The sequence below is a fragment of the Saccopteryx leptura genome, chromosome 4 (genome assembly GCF_036850995.1).
Source record: "Saccopteryx leptura isolate mSacLep1 chromosome 4, mSacLep1_pri_phased_curated, whole genome shotgun sequence".
Taxonomy (NCBI): domain Eukaryota; kingdom Metazoa; phylum Chordata; class Mammalia; order Chiroptera; family Emballonuridae; genus Saccopteryx; species Saccopteryx leptura.
This window is the reverse complement of record NC_089506.1, coordinates 132,274,110-132,292,449: the sequence shown is the minus strand read 5'-3', so window position 1 is coordinate 132,292,449 and position 18,340 is coordinate 132,274,110. Positions and strand designations below refer to the sequence as shown.

Below are 18,340 nucleotides of genomic sequence, written 5' to 3'. Positions count from 1 at the left end.
AGTACTCATCCCTAGCAATAAGAAAAGAACTTATAGGGTTTAGCAAAAGGCCTTTCTTGACAAACTAGAGAATGAAATTTGAAAACATTCAGTGAAATTTTGGTTCAGTTTAGCTGTCATATCTGCTTATCCATATACTCCTTCAGAAGTATATGAACTCTAGGATAGGGACTTAAGGAAAAAATCCTGATTATTTTGAAAATTCCTTGAGGACTCTAAAAGATAGTTGTGAAGCATGGGAGATCAATTAAGACATCCTCACCTTTATGTTTTAAGATACTCTTGAGCCTCATTTTTTATAGGTGTATTTATATGTGAAAATAATACAGTAGAGTGAGAAGATTGGAGTAAATAACTTGAAATATGCACGTATGCCTCAATGCCCACATGTAGGCCCCCTTTCTTACCTGTTTTGAATTATTTATCTAACATTCTGGCAAAGTTTTTAAAAAGTCACAACCTCTGGCAATTTCACCTTTTCCTTTGCACATATGCAGTAATAATAAAATAATGCAAGATTGGAACTTTTTAAAAAAGTATATGTAGATAGGGGAAATTTCTGCTATAATTTACAGTGGCTTTTAAAGTTCATAGTTGTTCAGCTTTTGGCTCTTGTTCTTGTCCTTGGTTAGTTTGTATTGCTGAAAGAGTATATAGTTTATCACATTGTGAGTGTTTAGCCAGTCTTCAGACTGAATTTATGCTGCTGTTAAAAATATGTTTTTAACATGCTCTTATATTTTATAAAATAACAAAAGAATGTTTGAATTCTTTATCATGTGGGTTCAAGGTAGAAAGAAAATTCAGTATGTTACAAACCAAAGAAAAAACAGGAAAATAACTCTGCTGCTTCTGTGGTTAAAATTTGTTTATGTATCAAAAAACCTGCCCGATACAGTTGTATAATAAATAATAAAAGGCTTATGCTGGATAATTTGGAATTTTGGAATAAAAGATGAAACTGATTCATCTATACTTGAAACTCTTGTGTATTATCATACTATATAAACTGCTAAATTTTAGCAAAACTGTTTTGTTATGTTAAGTATATTTGGATCTTTAAATTTCTGCTGTAATAAAAGCCAGTTCTGTATTTTATGTTCTGACTTGATAACTGGTTAAAAGTTTAAAAGAAAATTTAGGGTAGATGTAGTCTCTAGGCCTTCACTGTCCAGTGCAGTAGCCACTAGCTACATGTGGCTACAGCACTGGAAATGTAGCTGGCCCCAATTAAGTATAAACTACACTCAACTTTGAGAATAGTACAAAAATCCATGTAGAATATTTCATTGGTAGTTTTTATATTGATTCAATATAAATATATTTTTAAATGCTATGTTGATTAAATAATAAATGAAGTTCACTTCATTTTGTCTTTTTAATGTGGGTACTGGACATTTTAAAATTCTAAATATGGCTTACATTATTTTTTTATTGGACAGCATTGGACTAGACTGTCACCTAGTCCAAGCAATGTATGATGAGGGCCTGGACTGAGACAATCAGTACATTGTAAATGGATAGGAGAGAGAATTGGGATAAATTGTAAACACAGTCTGTATTGCTTGGTAATTGATTTCATGTAGTGGTTAAGAGGATGTCAAAGATAATTTAGATTTTTGATGTGGATGCTAAGTGAATGGTAATGTCTTTAACCAAGAAAGGGAACATGAGCAGAAGAGGGGTTACAGATAATAGCTATTATTATTTCACTGTGCATATATCTTCACTAATTCATTGTAGCATTTACCTCTTTATAAGATGGTCATTTTTAAGATTATCCTCCCCCTCCACCTTTTTTTAGGATTTGAATTCAGAAGATCAGAAAGCATTCATTGTTGAACATATAAACTGCAGTGAGGGAGAAGATTGTGCAAATGTGAAAAAGAAGGCCAAAATAGACATTTGTTACAAAAATAGTTCCCACAAATTCACTGCTTCAGTTAGCAGAAAGTCTATAGTATCTCCTCTTAATGAAAACATCTATAATTTGACTTCATTTAAAGATGAGAAAATCATAGAGACTGATAGTGAGCCAGAAGAAGGTGAAATTACAGACTCTCAGACTGAAGACAGTTACGATGACATTACCAGTGAAGACAATGTAACTGCAGAAGATACTGAGGATGAAGGTGAGTAAATGACCATTACTTAGTTTTACATAAGTAACCCAGTCCATTGTAAATAGAGCAACACAGTTAAAAATGTTAGTATAATCTGCCAAAAAAGAAACCGATTATTTTAAATTGCTTATTTTAATGACATTGAAAGTTATTTGGGCTACCACTGATTATTCATATATTATATATATATTAATTGGGGTATATAAGCTTATATTTTGTTTGTACTGGAATTTCATATATATTTGAAAAGGTTAGACTCAGTTTTTCTAGCTTAATATAAAAATGCTTGTTTGCGATATTTTCAAAATCCAAGACTGTATAAAAGTTGATCATTTTATAATCGTGATATATGCTGACTTTGCTGAATACCGTTAGGTTGATCTCTTTAAATTGGTAATAGTAGTAAGCCTTTTAGCTTATGTCATATAGCAGGATTTAAGAAGTTTGTTTAAAACCAAATTAAGACTTTTGATCAATACGTTTTTATTTTATGGGTGCCTCCTACTATCTGTAGACATTTCTAATTTTTTTTTCTGTAGCATTTGAATTAATATTTACTCACTTGTATCTTTGGCAGATGAAGAAAAAATTTGGCCCCCTTGTATTAGAATAATTGTTATTAGATCACCAGTGTTACAGACAGGATCACTTTTTATCATTACAGCTGTAAACTCTGCTACAATTGGAAGGTATAATATTTAATATTATTACATTTGTATATTTGTCTTATTCTAGTGGATTGTATGTCCCTTAAGCAGTTATCATGAAATGTGCATGGCAGTTGTTACTCAGGTACTACTTGTTTGTTGTACTCAAGCAACTTGTTTGTTGCTTGCTTTTGTAAATCAGTCCCAAAAAGGGACTGTCTATATAAAGAGATAAAATCTTTTTATTAAGTGAGAGGCGGGAGGCAGAGAGACAGACTCCCACATGTGCCCTGATTGGGATCCACCCAGCAAGCCCTCTGTGGAGCGATGCTCTGCCCATCTGCTCCTTTGCTCAGCAACTAAACTATTTTATATTTTAGCGCCTGAGGTGTGGCCATGGTGCCATCCTTGGTGCCTGGGACCAACTTGCTAGAATGAGCTGTGGCTTCAGGGAAAGGGAAGAGAGAGGCAGAAAGAGAAGGGGAAGGGTAGAGAAGCAGATGGTCACTTCTCCTGTGTGCCCTGACTGGGAATGGAACCCGGGACTTCCACACCCCAGGCCGATGCTCTACCGCTGAGCCAACCGGCCAGGGCCAAGAGATGAAATCTTGGTGATACCTTTCACAGATATTTTGTCATTTTCTTACCTTTTGTACTGCCTTTTTTTTTTTTAGGTTTAAATTACTTACCTAAACCCAGTATTGGCTTCCTCCTCTGCTTCTTTTCCTTTACCTCTTTGTAGCTCATAACCAGCTTGCTAGAGAGGTAGGTTTTAATCATGACTAGGATAATTTCCTTTCTTCCTAACTGGAAAGATAATCTTTCCTTAATTCAGATTCTGTGCAATATCTTAATTTTAAATTCTTGGAGAATAGTGTGCTCCTTTTATATGTAGTAATTGAAATGGGAATATAGTCAACATATTTGGAGTAAATAATTGACATTAGTTCATAGGATATTTTGTTCCACAGGATGTTAATTAGCCTGGGATAGATGTACCCAAGAATAATTCTGGGACCTCCTTTTAAGTAAGAAAGAGTAAATTAAGGAAGCTGGATTTAGTGTGATAGACTTGCATTTTAACATATATATTTTTTAACACTATCTTTTAAAACAAAAATAATGTTAAAAAAATTGATTCATGTCTCTTAAGTGCTGCATTTATAGATGCTTTAGAAATTATTGGCCTGACCTGTGATGGCGCAGTGGATAAAGTGTCGACCTGGAAATGCTGAGGTCGCCGGTTCGAAACCCTGGACTTGCCTGGTCAAGGCACATATGGGAGTTGATGCTTCCAGCTCCTCCCCCCTTCTCTCTCTCTGTCTCTCTCCTCTCTAAAAATGAATAAATAAAATTTAAAAAAAAATTATTAAAATAATTTTTCCTAACTGCAGAGAAAAAGATATGGAGCATACTGTTCGAATCCCTGAAGTTGGTGTCAGTAAGGTAAGCTCTTTGATTTAAAAAAAAATACATCTTGATGGAATTTTATATATCACCATATGGCAGAAAGCTTAAGGTTTTTCCCATTTAATAGAAAGGTTAATAATCAGTGTAGTAATGCTAATGAAATCAATGCAGACTTGAAAAAATAAAGATTCTTTATTACAATTTGAGTTATAATAGTCTGGAGCAGGAGTAGAAAATGTGTATTAATTTTGGTATTAAAGTAATACCTATTTAACATATACATGTATATAACATGTATTTATTGAGTGAAATAAATACGATATTACAGCAGTTCAAAAATGAATCAGACCTGGATTCAGGCTACTTTTAGCTGATGGTTACTTTGAGTCCACAGTGTTTTACAGCCCAAGGACAAGCGCTTCTCTCCTACCCAAGGCTCTTCGTTCACAGTTGTTCTTAGTTGAGTCTCTAATAGGTTTATTTGGGGAAAAAGAACAGTTAAGTTTTCAAAACAATAGAGACAGAATTGCAACTTAAATCATAGGTTAAAAAAACCCAAAGGTTTAGCTACTGAGAATCTATACTTCATATTTATCTTTTTTTTACTATATTTTTTATAGTTTTCCCCCTCCCTTTTAAGATTGTTATCTTTCCTTCTTTTTGTTCTTTCTTTTCTTTTTTTGACCTTTGATCATTCCCATTTTATTTCTATTTAATGGGACTATAATATGGATCTAAAGTATGTATTTTATATGATTTTTGTCTTTTTGGAATGAAATTTGTTTCTCATTATTAGTTTGAAGCTCTAGTTATTTTTACTGTGTTTGGACTCATTCAGAGAGGAGTAAATCCTCATAATTTTAACTTTCCTATGACCCTTTCTTCTTTTGCCCCCAAAGAAAGCCCAATGTATAACTTAAATAGCAAAGAAGACCTTCCCCTCTCCAATCTAAAAATATAGGTAGTTTTCTCATGGCATTTTTGCCTTTTCTTTCTCTCTTTTAAAAATAACATGCATGTCCACTGGTGGGGTAAATAATTTATTAGCTATGTGGAATCAGTTTAACAGTATATATTATATCACACATATTCAGGTAGATGAAAAAATTGAATTATCCCCCCCACATACATATTTTATATTAATAATGTTAGGGGAAAAAACAGAAACAAGTATTTTACCACTGGGTGGGAGAAGACTTTCCAAGTTAAAAAGAAAAAAAAGAATCATAGAGGACAATTTTAAGTAATCTAAATTTAAAGTTCTTTATATGTTAAATAAATTTAAAAGGCAGTAGGTTAGACAAATATGACAAAATATGTATTATATCCTTTACATTTTAAAAGCTCATCCAGATTCACTTTTTCAAGCCCACTGTGATACCAATAGGTAAATGAGTAAAGTACATAACCAGTTCACAGTAGAAGAAATAATCATGGTCAACATATGAAAGCCATTAAATCTTTTTAGTAATTTAAGAAATACAAAGAATCCAAGATGTTAGTTTTCATTTACCATATTTATTAAATATCACTCCTGTTGGGAGCACTTTTTAGAATAACTCTTTGGAATAAAGTTTCAAGTCAAAAGACTTGAAAATATTTAAAGCCTTTCATATATACTGCTCACAAAAATTAGGGGATATCTCAAAATGAATATGAAGTGATCAAATATTCCTTAAGTTTTGTGAGCAGCATAGTTATTATTATTCTAAACAACCCAATTGAATAAAATGTACCAAAGAACATGAAGAGAATATTTACAAAACAGGAAACCCAAATGGCTAATAAATGTAAGAAAAGGTGTCAGTCTCAGTAGTAATCAGGGAAATGCAAATTAAAATCACAATGGTGATATTTAATTTCATACCTATTATATTTGCAAAAACAAAATTCTGACAACACCAAGTGTTAGTTAAGGCTATATAGAGCAACACGATTTCTTTGCTGTTAAGAATATAAATTGGTATAACCACTTTGTAAAACTGGCAGTATTTAATAAAGTTTAAGATTTGCATACACTATAGCTTAGCAGTTTCATTCCTAAGTATATACCCCAGAGAAACCCTTGTATTGTTCACAAGAAAGTTGCATGTACAAGGACATTTATAGAAACATTTTAAAACATGATAAAACCTTGGGAAAAACCTGGGTGTCCATTATTAGAAGACTATAAATTATGGTACATCTATACATCAGATTACCATTCATCAAAATGGTACAACTGCACAACAACTGGACATACTTGTGGTCGGCAAGACTCGCAAGCCACATGCGGCTCTTTGGCCCCTTGAGTGAGGCTCTTCCACAGAATACCACATGGGGGCGCTACCTCGATAAATGTACCTACCTATGTAGTTTAAGTTTTAAAATTATGGCTCTCAAAAGAAATTTCAATTGTTGTACTGTTGATATTTGGCTCTGTTGACTAATGAGTTTGCTGACCACTGCTGTACAGTATTAAGCCAAAGATGCAAAATAAAAGAAACCTATACATTTGAGTCCTATGAATTTTCTATATATAAATTGTAACAATAAAAAATTCATACAGTCCAACTCATTTATATCAAGTTCCAAACCAGGCAAAATATTGTTTATGGCTACATACATATGTGGTAAAAGTATAAAGAGATGTATCATGATTAAACATCAAACCTCTGGAAATGGTTAGGGATGGACAGAATGAGGTACACATCGATGGATAATTTATTTTAAATATCTGAGGCAAGTATGGCAAGATATATTAAAGCTGGGTCACAGTAGATAGGTTCAGTTATTCTTTTGTGTGTTTGAAATATAACATGTTTATGAAATTTTTAAGGAAAAGCCTTATTATATACTATATGTAGTTTGCCCTTTTTTAAGTGTATAATTCAAAGGTTTTTAGTGTATTTACAGAATTCTGTAAATATAACATCAATTTGAGAACATTTTCATCACCATAAAGAGAAACAGACTCAATAGTAGTCGCTTCTCATTTTCTTCCAACTCCCATAGCCCTAGGCAACCACTAGTCTTTCTGTCTATGGATTTGCCTGTTTTATACAGTTTATAGAAATGAAATTGTATAGCATGTAATTTTGTAACTATCTTTTTAACTTGTTTTGAAGATTCCTCCATGTTGTAGCATGTCAGTACTTCATTTCTTTTTATTGCCGAATAATATTCCATTGTATGGATATATATTACATTTTGTTATTTATCCATTGATGCGCATTTGAATTGTTTCCACTCTGGCTATTAAGAATAATATTGCTATGAACATTCATGTACAAGTTTTTGTTTCAATATATGTTTTCATTTCTTTTTTTTTTAATTTAGACAATTAATTTTAATGGGGTGACATTGATCAATTAGAGTACATAGACTCAGAGAAAACATATCCAGGTCATTTTGACATTCAATTATGTTACATAACCATCACCCAAAGTCAAATTGTCCTCTGTCACCTTCTATTTGGTTTTCTTTGTTCCCCTCTCCTCCCTCCAACCCCTCCCTCTCCTCCCTTCCCCTTCCCCCCTGGTAACCACATCACTCTTGTCCATGTCCATGAGTCTCAATTTTGTGTTCCACCTATGTATGGAATCACACAGTTCTTAGTTCTTTCTGACTTACTTGATATATACCTAGGAGTAGAGTTGTTGGGTTATATGGGAACTCCGTTTAACCTTTTGAGGAACTGCTAGACCCCTCCAAAGCAGCTGCAGCATTTTACATTTTTACCCTATAGTATTGTATATGAAAATTTATTTTTATTTTTAAAAAATTTCCCATTAATTTGAGAGAGGAAGGGAGAGAGAGGCATGGGGAAGGTGGGAGAGAGAGAGAGAGAGAAGCATCAACTTGTTGTTCCATTTAGTTATTCCATTTTGTTGTGTACTCATTGGTTGCTTCTTGTGTATGCCCTGACTATAGATTGAACCCCCAACCTCAGTGCACTGGGACCATGCTCTATCCAGTGAGTCACGGGCCAGAGCCTGAAATTTTAAATGTTTCTTCAGCTTTTTATTCAGTTAAAGAGATATGTATTGAGTACATGTCTAGTATATATGAGGCACTGTGTTATGTACTGAGAGATAAGCAAAAATGTAAGCAATGATTGTAAGCAGTACAATGACATTCACATATGTGATAACTTCATATAATGTGTTATATAAACAAAGTACTATGGAGGAAGGAGAGAGTGACTAGTCCTGGGTATTGAAAAGCTGGAAAACTCTGAAAAGTTGACTTTGAATAGACAAATGCTTATATTAGGTGAAAAAGTAATTTTAAATTGTTTATGTAGTAGTCTCAACTGAATTATAAAAGTAAGAAAGGTAGACACTAAATTGCCAGTGGTAGTCATAGGTGGAATTACAGGTGACTTTTTCTTTGTAGTCTCCACATTTCTATTAGAAGCCTTATAATACTTTTGTAATCAGAAGAAGTATTAAAACTAGTAAAAGTTAAATTATGGTTTAAAAAAAGAAGTATGCTAGCTTATACTTATCTGGTTTCTTTTTTAAGTTTCATGCAGAAATTTATTTTGACCATGACTTACAAAGTTACGTCCTTGTGGATCAAGGCAGTCAGAATGGTACAGTTGTTAACGGTAAACAGATTCTTCAGGTGAGTGTACATGTATTAATTACTTGCACATTATTTTTTATTTTTATTTTTTTGTATTTTTCTGAAGTTGGAAATGGGGAGGCAGTCAGACAGACTCCCGCATGCACCCAACCGGGATCCACCCGGCATGCCCACCAGGGGGTGATGCTCTGCCCATCTGGGATGTCGCTCTGTTGCAACCAGAGCCATTCTAGCGCCTGAGGCAGAGGCCATAGAGCCATCCTCAGTGCCCGGGCAACTTTGCTCCAATGGAGCCTTGACTGGGGGAGGGGAAGAGAGAGACAGAGAGGAAGGAGAGGGGGAGGGGTGGAGAAGCAGATGGGCGCTTCTCCTATGTGCCCTGGCCGGGAATCGAACCCGGGACTCCTGCACGCCAGGCTGACGCTCTACCACTGAGCCAACCGGCCAGAGCCTACTTGCACATTATTTTAAAAAATTGAACTGAAATTTTTTATTTCTGAAAGACATGGTTATTATGCATATCATTTGGTTAGGTCATTATTGAATGCCAAATGTGTTACATGAAAGGGAATTCCCAGAAAGGGTTGAAGAAGTATATAATAAGTGGATACTTTACTACTGATTTTAGACTTCTAATTATATATCCATGCCTTCTTTTTAGGGATAAATACATTTTGAAGCTATTCAGAATAAATATTTTAACAGCGACGTTAGAGGCCCTTCTTTTTTGATTTTTTTTTTTTTTTTTTGACAGATTGAGAGTCAGAGAGAGGGACTGATAGGGACAGACAGGAAGAGAGGGATGAGAAGCATCAATTCTGCATTGTGGCAGCTCAGTTGTTCATTGATTGCTTTCTCATATGTGCCTTGACTGTGGGTGGGGAGGCTACAGCAGAGCAAGTGACCCCTTGCTCAAGCTAGCGACCTTGGGCTTCAAGCCAGTGATCTTTGGGCTCAAGCTAGCGACCATCGGGTCATGTCTTGGATCCCATGCTCAAACTGGCAACCCTGCACTCAAGCTGGTGAGACTGTGCTCAAGCTGGATGAGCTCGTGCTCAAGCTGGCGACCTTGGAATTTCGAACCTGGGTCCTCCATGTCCCAGTCCAACGCTCTATCCACTGAGCCACTTCCTGGTCAGGCTTTTTTGAGTTTTTAAAAAATTTGTTTTAATGTAAATGTTGCTAAACTAATTAAACTCCCTGAAGGCAGGAGCTGTGTTTATCCAATTAACTCTTCTATCTTCAACATATAGCAAAGTGCTTGGCACTGGAAGGAAGGCCATATTCTTAGTCTGTAAGAATCAAAAATGAAATAAAACTGATTTTTAAAGAGAAAAGAAGAGGAAAAAGAATAATGATGTACTTATCCTCCTTACCTTTTATCTTTTTTACTGTGATTATTCATTTTGGTAATAGATTGTTTGAAATTTGGGTTGGGCATTTCTCTGATAGGATTAGTAATGAAAATAGGAGATTGTGGTGTTTGATAATATAAAAATTAGAAGTTTGTCAGCTCAGTCATTTTCTCCACTAGTAGATCATATGGATCATCCTCAAGTTGTGAAAATGTGTGTGCCTATGTGTATCTATCTTATTGAGACTCATCTCAAAATTTTTGATATAATCAGACAGACATTACTTCTATTTAACATAAAATAATCATGTGCAACTCTTTTGGATTTGTTTTCTAATTTTCCCCTTCAGCCTAAAACTAAGTGTGACCCTTACATACTTGAGCACGGAGATGAAGTGAAAATTGGAGAGACTGTGCTGTCCTTTCACATTCACCCGGGCAGTGACACCTGTGACGGCTGTGAGCCAGGGCAGGTTAGAGCTCACCTGCGTCTTGATAAGAAAGATGAATCTTTTGGTATGTGAAACATATTGTTATATGTTGGCATGATAACTTAATTCACTGGAGTGTTCTAAAAATGTATCACTTGGCTATAAGTTTCATATCTATATAATACATTTTGATATAATACTGTATTGAGATAATTTATATTTCAGTGAATAGTATCAAAAGAGACTAAGAAATTACATGTATTTCAAATTTGAGACCTAGGCTAGTCAATTATGATTGTAGTTGATTTTTCTATGTAATAATTAGCTGTGCTTTTATAGCATTAGGTCACTTTCTGACCTAATCATTAGCTCTGTTTTTGCTAATCTAGTTTAATAGGCTTTTGAAGCACAGCACTGCAATATTAGCTAAATCTTCAAAAGAGTAATTGTGACATAACTATAATAAAGATTGTTTTATTTTAACATCTATTTACTGATATGAAAAAGTTATCCACAGTTAAACTCTGTCATATAATAGTAATATAGAAAATATTAGCCAAGATATTAAGTTATTGATACATTTGCTTTCCTACTTGCAGTTTATGTTGATATATCATCTGTGTATATACTATTATTTTCTATAGTAAATAACATTGTAGAAAGTTGCCATCTTGCTTTAAATCCACTCATCTAAGCTTTTAAAATTTAAATACTTTGAACTAGTAAAAACTAATTTTTCACCTCAGCTTTTCCCCTAAATAGATACTAATTTTTCATGGTCATTGTATATTTTCTGTCTTCTGATTGTAGATTATGAAAATAAGGATGACACATAAAATAATGTGAATCTTGGGTTCTGTAATTTTTCTTTTGCACATGTCTACATTTCTTTGGAAGATTCACAGTATTTCTACATTTGGATGCTCTTATAATAATAACAAAAAATTGAAATGTGTGGTGTTTCTTTTGTTATCTATACTGTAAGATTCCTATAATCTTTGAGTTTTGGTGTACTTTCCAAGTAGGTTTAATTACCCAAATGCTGAAAGGACATCATCACAACCCAAGATGCCTTTATATTAATGTTTATTTGCACTTTTGATTAATCTATAGATGGGATGCTAATATTATTAATAAGTTTTTTTTTGTTTTGTGACAAAGAGAGGGACAGACAGACAGGAAGGGAAAGAGATGAGAAGCATCAATTCTTTGTTGTGGCACCTTAGTTATTCATTGATTGCTTTCTCATATGTGCCTTGACCAGGGGGTAGAGGTGGGGCTACAGCAGAGCGAGTAATCCCTTGTTCAAGCCAGTGACCTTGGGCCCAAGCCGGTGACCCCACGCTCAAGCTGGTGAGCCTGCACTCAAACTGGATGAGCCCATGCTCAAGCCGGTGACCTTGGGGTTTCAAACCTGAGTCCTCTGCATCCCAATCCGTTACTCTATCCACTGCGCCACCATCTGATCAGGCTTAAATTAGTTTTTTTATTATTAAATAAGAGTATTAATTTATATAAAATCTATTAGATTTATTGAGATTTTCTTTTTAAACCAAACTCACTTTTTCCTTTTAGTTGGTCCAACACTAAGCAAGGAGGAAAAAGAGTTGGAAAGGAGAAAAGAATTAAAGAAAATACGAGTAAAATATGGTTTGCGGGTAAGGATGTTAAATATTGCTGTATGTGTTCAAAATTATATACCTGGTTTTGAGTAAAAATGCCTTTAGATATGCATAGTCCTTTTTTTTTTTTTTTTTGTATTTTTTTTTCTGAAGCTGGAAACGGGGAGAGACAGTCAGACAGACTCCCACATGCGCCCGACCGGGATCCACCCAGCACGCCCACCAGGGGCCACGCTCTGCCCACCAGGGGGCGATGCTCTGCCCCTCCCGGACGTCACTCTGCCGCAACCAGAGCCACTCGAGCGCCTGGGGCAGAGGCCAAGGAGCCATCCCCAGCGCCCGGGCCATCTTTGCTCCAATGGAGCCTTGGCTGCGGGAGGGGAAGAGAGAGACAGAGAGGAAGGAGGGGGTGGGGGTGGAGAAGCAAATGGGCGCTTCTCCTATGTGCCCTGGCTGGGAATCGAACCCGGGTCCCCTGCACGCCAGGCCGATGCTCTACCTCTGAGCCAACCGGCCAGGGCTAGTCCATTTTAAATATAAAAAAGTTACCGGTATTTAAAATGATTTTCGGGTTGATGTAATTGTTTTGGTTGTTTACTGTTGCCCTAACAACTGTTACGGTTGAAGTAGAAAAATGATAATAGTACTCTACATTTGAGTAGCTATTTCTGGGTTTTAAAAACTTGCATTAAAATGTTACCATTGAAGAACATAGTTGAAAGACTAACCCTGCCTGATTTCAAGACTTATTGTAAACTACAGAATTAGATAGTATAATATGGCATAAAAATAAACAAATAGGTTAGGGGAACAGAATAATGAATTCGGAAATAGATCCATATAAACAGATGTGTATGTGTGTGTGCACACGTGTGTATATGTGTGTGATTTCTACAAAGGTGTGAAGGCAATTTGGTGGAGAAAGGATGATCTTTTTCAACAAACATACTGGAACATTTGGATTGCCAAGTGCAAAAACAGCAACAAAAAGAACTTTGATTCACATTATATAATACACAAATGGATCATAGATAAGAATTTAAAACCAAAAACTATAAAACTTGTAGAAGCAAACCTTAAAAAAATGGTTAGGCGGCCCTGGCTGAGTAGCTCAGTTGGTTAGAGCATCGTCCTGATTACACGAACATGGGTTCAATCCCCAGTCAGCGCATTTATAGGAACAGATTGATGTTTCTGTTTCTCATTCTCTTAAAATAAAAAAATCAGTAAATAAAAAATTTTTTAAAAAGGGCAGATTATTTTAGATATCTAACACTGAAAGCACAGTCCATAAAAGAACATATTAATAGGCCTGACCTGTGGTGGCGCAGTGGATAAAGTGTCGACCTGGAACACTGAGGTCGCCGGTTAGAAACCCTGAGAGAGAGAGAAGAAGGGAGGAGCAGGAAGCATCAACCCCCATATGTGCCTTGACCAGGTAAGGCCAGGGCCCTTTTTTTTCAAAGAGTATATTTGTTGCCTGACCAGTGGTGGTGCAGTGGATAGAATGTTGACCATGGATGCTGAGGTCCCAGACTCTAAGGTCCCTGGCTAGAGCATGAGATCATTGGCATGATCCCATAGTCACTGGTTTGAGCCCAGAGGTCACTGGCTTGAAGCCCAAGGTTGCTGGCTTGAGAAAGGAGTCACTGGCTCAGCTCGAGCCCCCTGGTCAAGCCACATATAAAAAGCAATCAACAACTATGGGGCCGCACTACGATTTGATGCTTCTCATCTCTGTCCCTTCCTGTCAGTCAGTCTGCCTGTCTGTCGCTGTTTCTCTCTCTCTTGCTTTAAAAAAAAGATTTATTAATTTCAGAGAGAGGAGAGAGAGAGAGAAAGGCAGGGAGAGAAGTAGGAAGCATCAACTTGTAGTAGTTGCTTCTCATATGTATCTTGACCAGGCAAGCCCAGGGTTTTGAACTGTCGACCTCAGTCAGCATTTTAGGTCAACACTTAATGCACTGCCTTACCACAGCTCAGGCTAAAAATCATATCTTATATCTAGAATATATAATGAACTCTTAAACTCAGTAAAAACAAGTCAATTAAAAAATAAGCAAAAGATTTGAAAGGACACTTCAAGCTGATGTACAGATGGCAAATAAACACATGATAAGATGTTGAGGGAAATGCAAATTAAAACCAGTTAAAAAGACTAACTGTACCAAGTGTTGGTGGTTATTGGAGGAACTGAAACTCACACTGCTGGTGAGAACATAAAATGGTGTGATTACTTTGGAAAACAGTTTAGTGGTTTCTTTAAAAGTTAAATACATATATGATTCACCTATGATACGATTCTATTCTACTCCAAGAATAATAATAAATATATATAAGAGAAATGATAGCATATGTTCATACAAAGACTAGTAAATAAATGTTCATAGCAGATTTTTTTCTAATAGCCAAAACTGGAAAAAACTTATGTGTTTATCCCATGAATGGAAAATAAAGTTGTTATAGCTATATGGTCAAATAGTATTTAGCAAAGAAGAAGCGTGAACTATTGATACCGGCTGCAATATGGATGAATCTCAGTTATGCTGAGTGAAAGAAGCCAGGCAACAAGAGTACATAGTACATATTTCTACTTAAATAACCGTCTAGGAAAGCAAGTATGTAAGCAACAGAAAGGTCTGGTTGCCTGAATGCAAGAGAAGGAGGATGCACAGGGAGGATCTGAGGGATAGAGTACAAAAAATGACATGGATACTTTTGTGGGAGATGGATATGTTTATTATCTTGATTGTGGTGATGGTTTCATAGGTGTAAACACCTCAAATGTGTCTAATTGTACACTTTATGTGTAATTTATTATATGTTTATATACCTCAATCAGGGTGTAAGGAAATGTTGCCATTTAATCCCAAGAAGGTAATTAATATTTCTTAGTGTAGATTTGAGAAACTAAAGCTAAGGGTCAACCAACTACTATACTACTAAATGACAGAACTAGCTAGATATATAGAATGTAAGTCTTAAGTGTGTTTGTCTAGTACTTTTTCACACATGAAGATGTGGGAAAAGATGCTGCCAAAATAATACATATTTTGCAAAATATGTATTTGTTGTTACTTTTGTACTGAGAGATAAATCATAACAAAAAAATGTCAAGGGGCTAATTTGGGAGGAAAATGGAAAATATTTAAGGAGAGAATAAACTATTTTCCTAAAAATTTTAACTCAGTTTCTCTATCGTCTTTTGGAGGAAAAAAAACTCATTAGGATCAGTTTTTCTTCTCTGATTAAAAGCAGAATTAAGTAAAAACTTCTGTGGTACTTTCCTTGAATTGCTCTAGCAGCCCCTAGCATTTCTGTGGGTGAATGTCAGACTTTTTCTATAAAGATCAGCAAGGAATAATGAATAGTGGAGGGAAACTTTCTTTGAAGCCCCAAGCTGAATTGACTTCCTCCTCTTTTGTGTATTGTGCATATCTTTATTGTTGAACCAATCGTACTGTAGCTTGTTAGAGACTGTGTGTGTCTGTCTTCTGGAATTAGAAATTTCTTTCCATTCCATCATCTAGCATGGAGCACACACTCCTTACCAGTAAATATTTGTTGAGTGATTGATGAATTATATGTATAGATAGAGCTGTATTGAAGCAAAAAGGTACAATTATAGTCAGGGTTAAAGAGTTTGCTTTTTTATCCAATTTTTAAATGACTGCCTACATTTTCCTTTCTAGGAAATAGTGATCAAATTCTTTTAGGTCCTTTGTTTTCAATTCCTAGAGGAAAGGAGGGATGGAGGGTTTTTTTTGTTTTTTTTTTTAAAGTAGTTCTACATATTTTTTTGAGTACTAGTAGTTAATATGAGAATATGAGTATACAACATTAAGTCAAAATATACTTTGTTTCACTATATCTTATGATTACCTATTATAATTCACATATAATTTATACTCTCTATAATTTGTGTTTAAGTACTACTTCAAATAAACATTTTAAAGGGTGTAGAATAAAAACAGCATATTCAGTAACATAATTGTCTTCATTTACATCATGGTTTGTTTTATTTATTTTTTTTTTGTATTTTTATTTTTTTTGTATTTTTCTGAAGCTGGAAACAGGGAGAGACAGCCAGACAGACTCCCACATGCGCCCGACCGGGATCCACCCGGCACGCCCACCAGGGGCCACGCTCTGCCCACCATGGGGCAATGCTCTGCCCCTCCGGGGCGTCGCTCTGCCGCGACCATAGCCACTCTAGCGCCTGGGGCAGAGGCCAAGGAGCCATCCCCAGTGCCCGGGCCATCCTTGCTCCAATGGAGCTTTGGCTGCGGGAGGGGAAGAGAGAGACAGAGAGGAAGGATGGGGTGGGGGGTGGAGAAGCAAATGGGCGCTTCTCCTATGTGCCCTGGCCGGGAATCGAACCCGGGTCCCCCGCACGCCAGGCCGACGCTCTACCGCTGAGCCAACCGGCCAGGGCCATGGTTTGTTTTAATACATTGTTTATTAGAGACCATATTGAACCATATTTGCTAAGTAAGGCAAATATACAGATGTTACATTTTTATTTATCAGCTTATTTTAAATGAATATTCTGCATTTATAAAGAATACAGACTATGAAGATGAAAAGGCCTTGAAGAATCCAAAATATAAAGACAGAGCAGGAAAACGTAGGAAGCATATTGGAAGTGAAGGAACTTTCCAAAGAGATGATGCTCCTGCATCTGTTCATTTGTAAGTTTTAACTTTTCCAAAGTAGTTTTCTAAAGTAGTAGTGCCAACTGTTTTTAATTTATTCATTCATTAAAAATGTGATCAAAATGGTCTTTTAGAAATCAACTATCTTAATTTTTTTAAAGTGAAATTACTGATAGCAACAAAGGTCGGAAGATGTTGGAGAAGATGGGTTGGAAAAAAGGAGAGGGCCTAGGGAAGGATGGTGGAGGAATGAAAACTCCGGTAAGACTTGTGTTTTCTTTAACTGTTTATTTTTATAGTGGATATATTTACTATGTATCTAATATGTGTCAGCCATTGCCTTAACTAGTAGTATAATAGCAAGAGAAAACAGACATGATTTCTGCCTTTGTGACATTATGATTACCAAATACATATGCATGCATTATTTTATTTAGTTTTTAATGTTTTTCAGGAAGCCTCTTAGAGTTTTTTCCTTCAGAGGAGCTGGTAAATGTTATCTCCTGAGCTATAAGTTTTTCTGTATTTTTTAGTTGTTTTTTTATGATTTCCTGGTACTAAGCTTTGCAGGAGCAGCTACAGTGTTTCTTTACAAATAGACAGATTCTGTATTCACTGGACAATTTGTTGGCTTCCGGAATCAGAGCATGTAACAAGCAATAGAATAGTGTTTGAAAAACAATACAGTGATTTAATCCTGCAGTCCCATGGTTCATCAGGGTTCGAATTCTCTTTCACAAAAACTTTACAAAGTAATATGACTAAAGAACTTTCTTTGTAATTAGTTAATACTTAAAGAAATAATGAATGGGTCACTGTGAATGTAATGTAAGTTTTCTCACTTCCTTGAGTTACAATGGGAAAAACATGGGTTTTAGTCAGACCTGGTTAGAATATGTGCTCTATCACTTAACTTTCTGTAGGACTCAGGGCAAATTTAGACTTCAGTTTTCATGTGTAAAAATGGAGATGATAAGAACTGTTTTTCAGTGCTGTCATGAAGATAAAGCCCCTAGCATGGTACCTGACATACATTAGGCACTCAGTAACTGGTAGCTTTAATCTCAGAATAATAACTATTTTACTCCTTTACTGAAAATAAGCAGTCAAGTTCTTTTTATGACTTAATGTTTAACTTACTTGTTCACTTACTTAGGTGAGGCTAGGACAGTAGATTTAAATACCTCTATTGCCGCATGACCAGGCGGTGGCGCAGTGGGTAGAGCATTGGACTGGGATACGGAGGACCCAGGTTCGAGACCCCGAGGTCACCAGCTTGAGCGCGGGCTCATCTGGTTTGAGCAAAGCTCACCAGCTTGGACCCAAGGTCACTGGCTCGAGCAAGGGGTTACTCGGTCTGCTGAAGGCCCGCAGTCAAGGCACATATGAGAAAGCAATCAATGAACAACTGAGGTGCTGCAACAAAAAACTGATGGTGCTTCTCATCTCTCTCCGTTCCTGTCTGTCTGTCCCTATCCCTCTCTCTGACTCTCTCTCTGTCGCTGTAAAAAAAAACACCTCTATTGCCT

At 35.9% G+C, this 18,340-nt stretch overlaps 1 protein-coding gene across 3 annotated transcripts in view; it reads left to right on the top strand.

Moving 5' to 3' along the window:
* AGGF1 (angiogenic factor with G-patch and FHA domains 1) overlaps positions 1 to 18,340 on the top strand; it is a 38,567-nt gene that overhangs the window by 11,426 nt on the left and 8,801 nt on the right. For all 3 annotated transcript variants that reach the window (XM_066381719.1, XM_066381720.1, XM_066381718.1), the window contains exons 6-13: positions 1,805 to 2,132; positions 2,701 to 2,812; positions 4,165 to 4,216; positions 8,687 to 8,788; positions 10,454 to 10,619; positions 12,110 to 12,192; positions 16,720 to 16,847; positions 16,973 to 17,072. In XM_066381719.1, the coding sequence (XP_066237816.1) occupies positions 1,805 to 2,132; positions 2,701 to 2,812; positions 4,165 to 4,216; positions 8,687 to 8,788; positions 10,454 to 10,619; positions 12,110 to 12,192; positions 16,720 to 16,847; positions 16,973 to 17,072 (1,071 nt within the window). The remainder of the gene's footprint in view (positions 1 to 1,804; positions 2,133 to 2,700; positions 2,813 to 4,164; positions 4,217 to 8,686; positions 8,789 to 10,453; positions 10,620 to 12,109; positions 12,193 to 16,719; positions 16,848 to 16,972; positions 17,073 to 18,340) is intronic.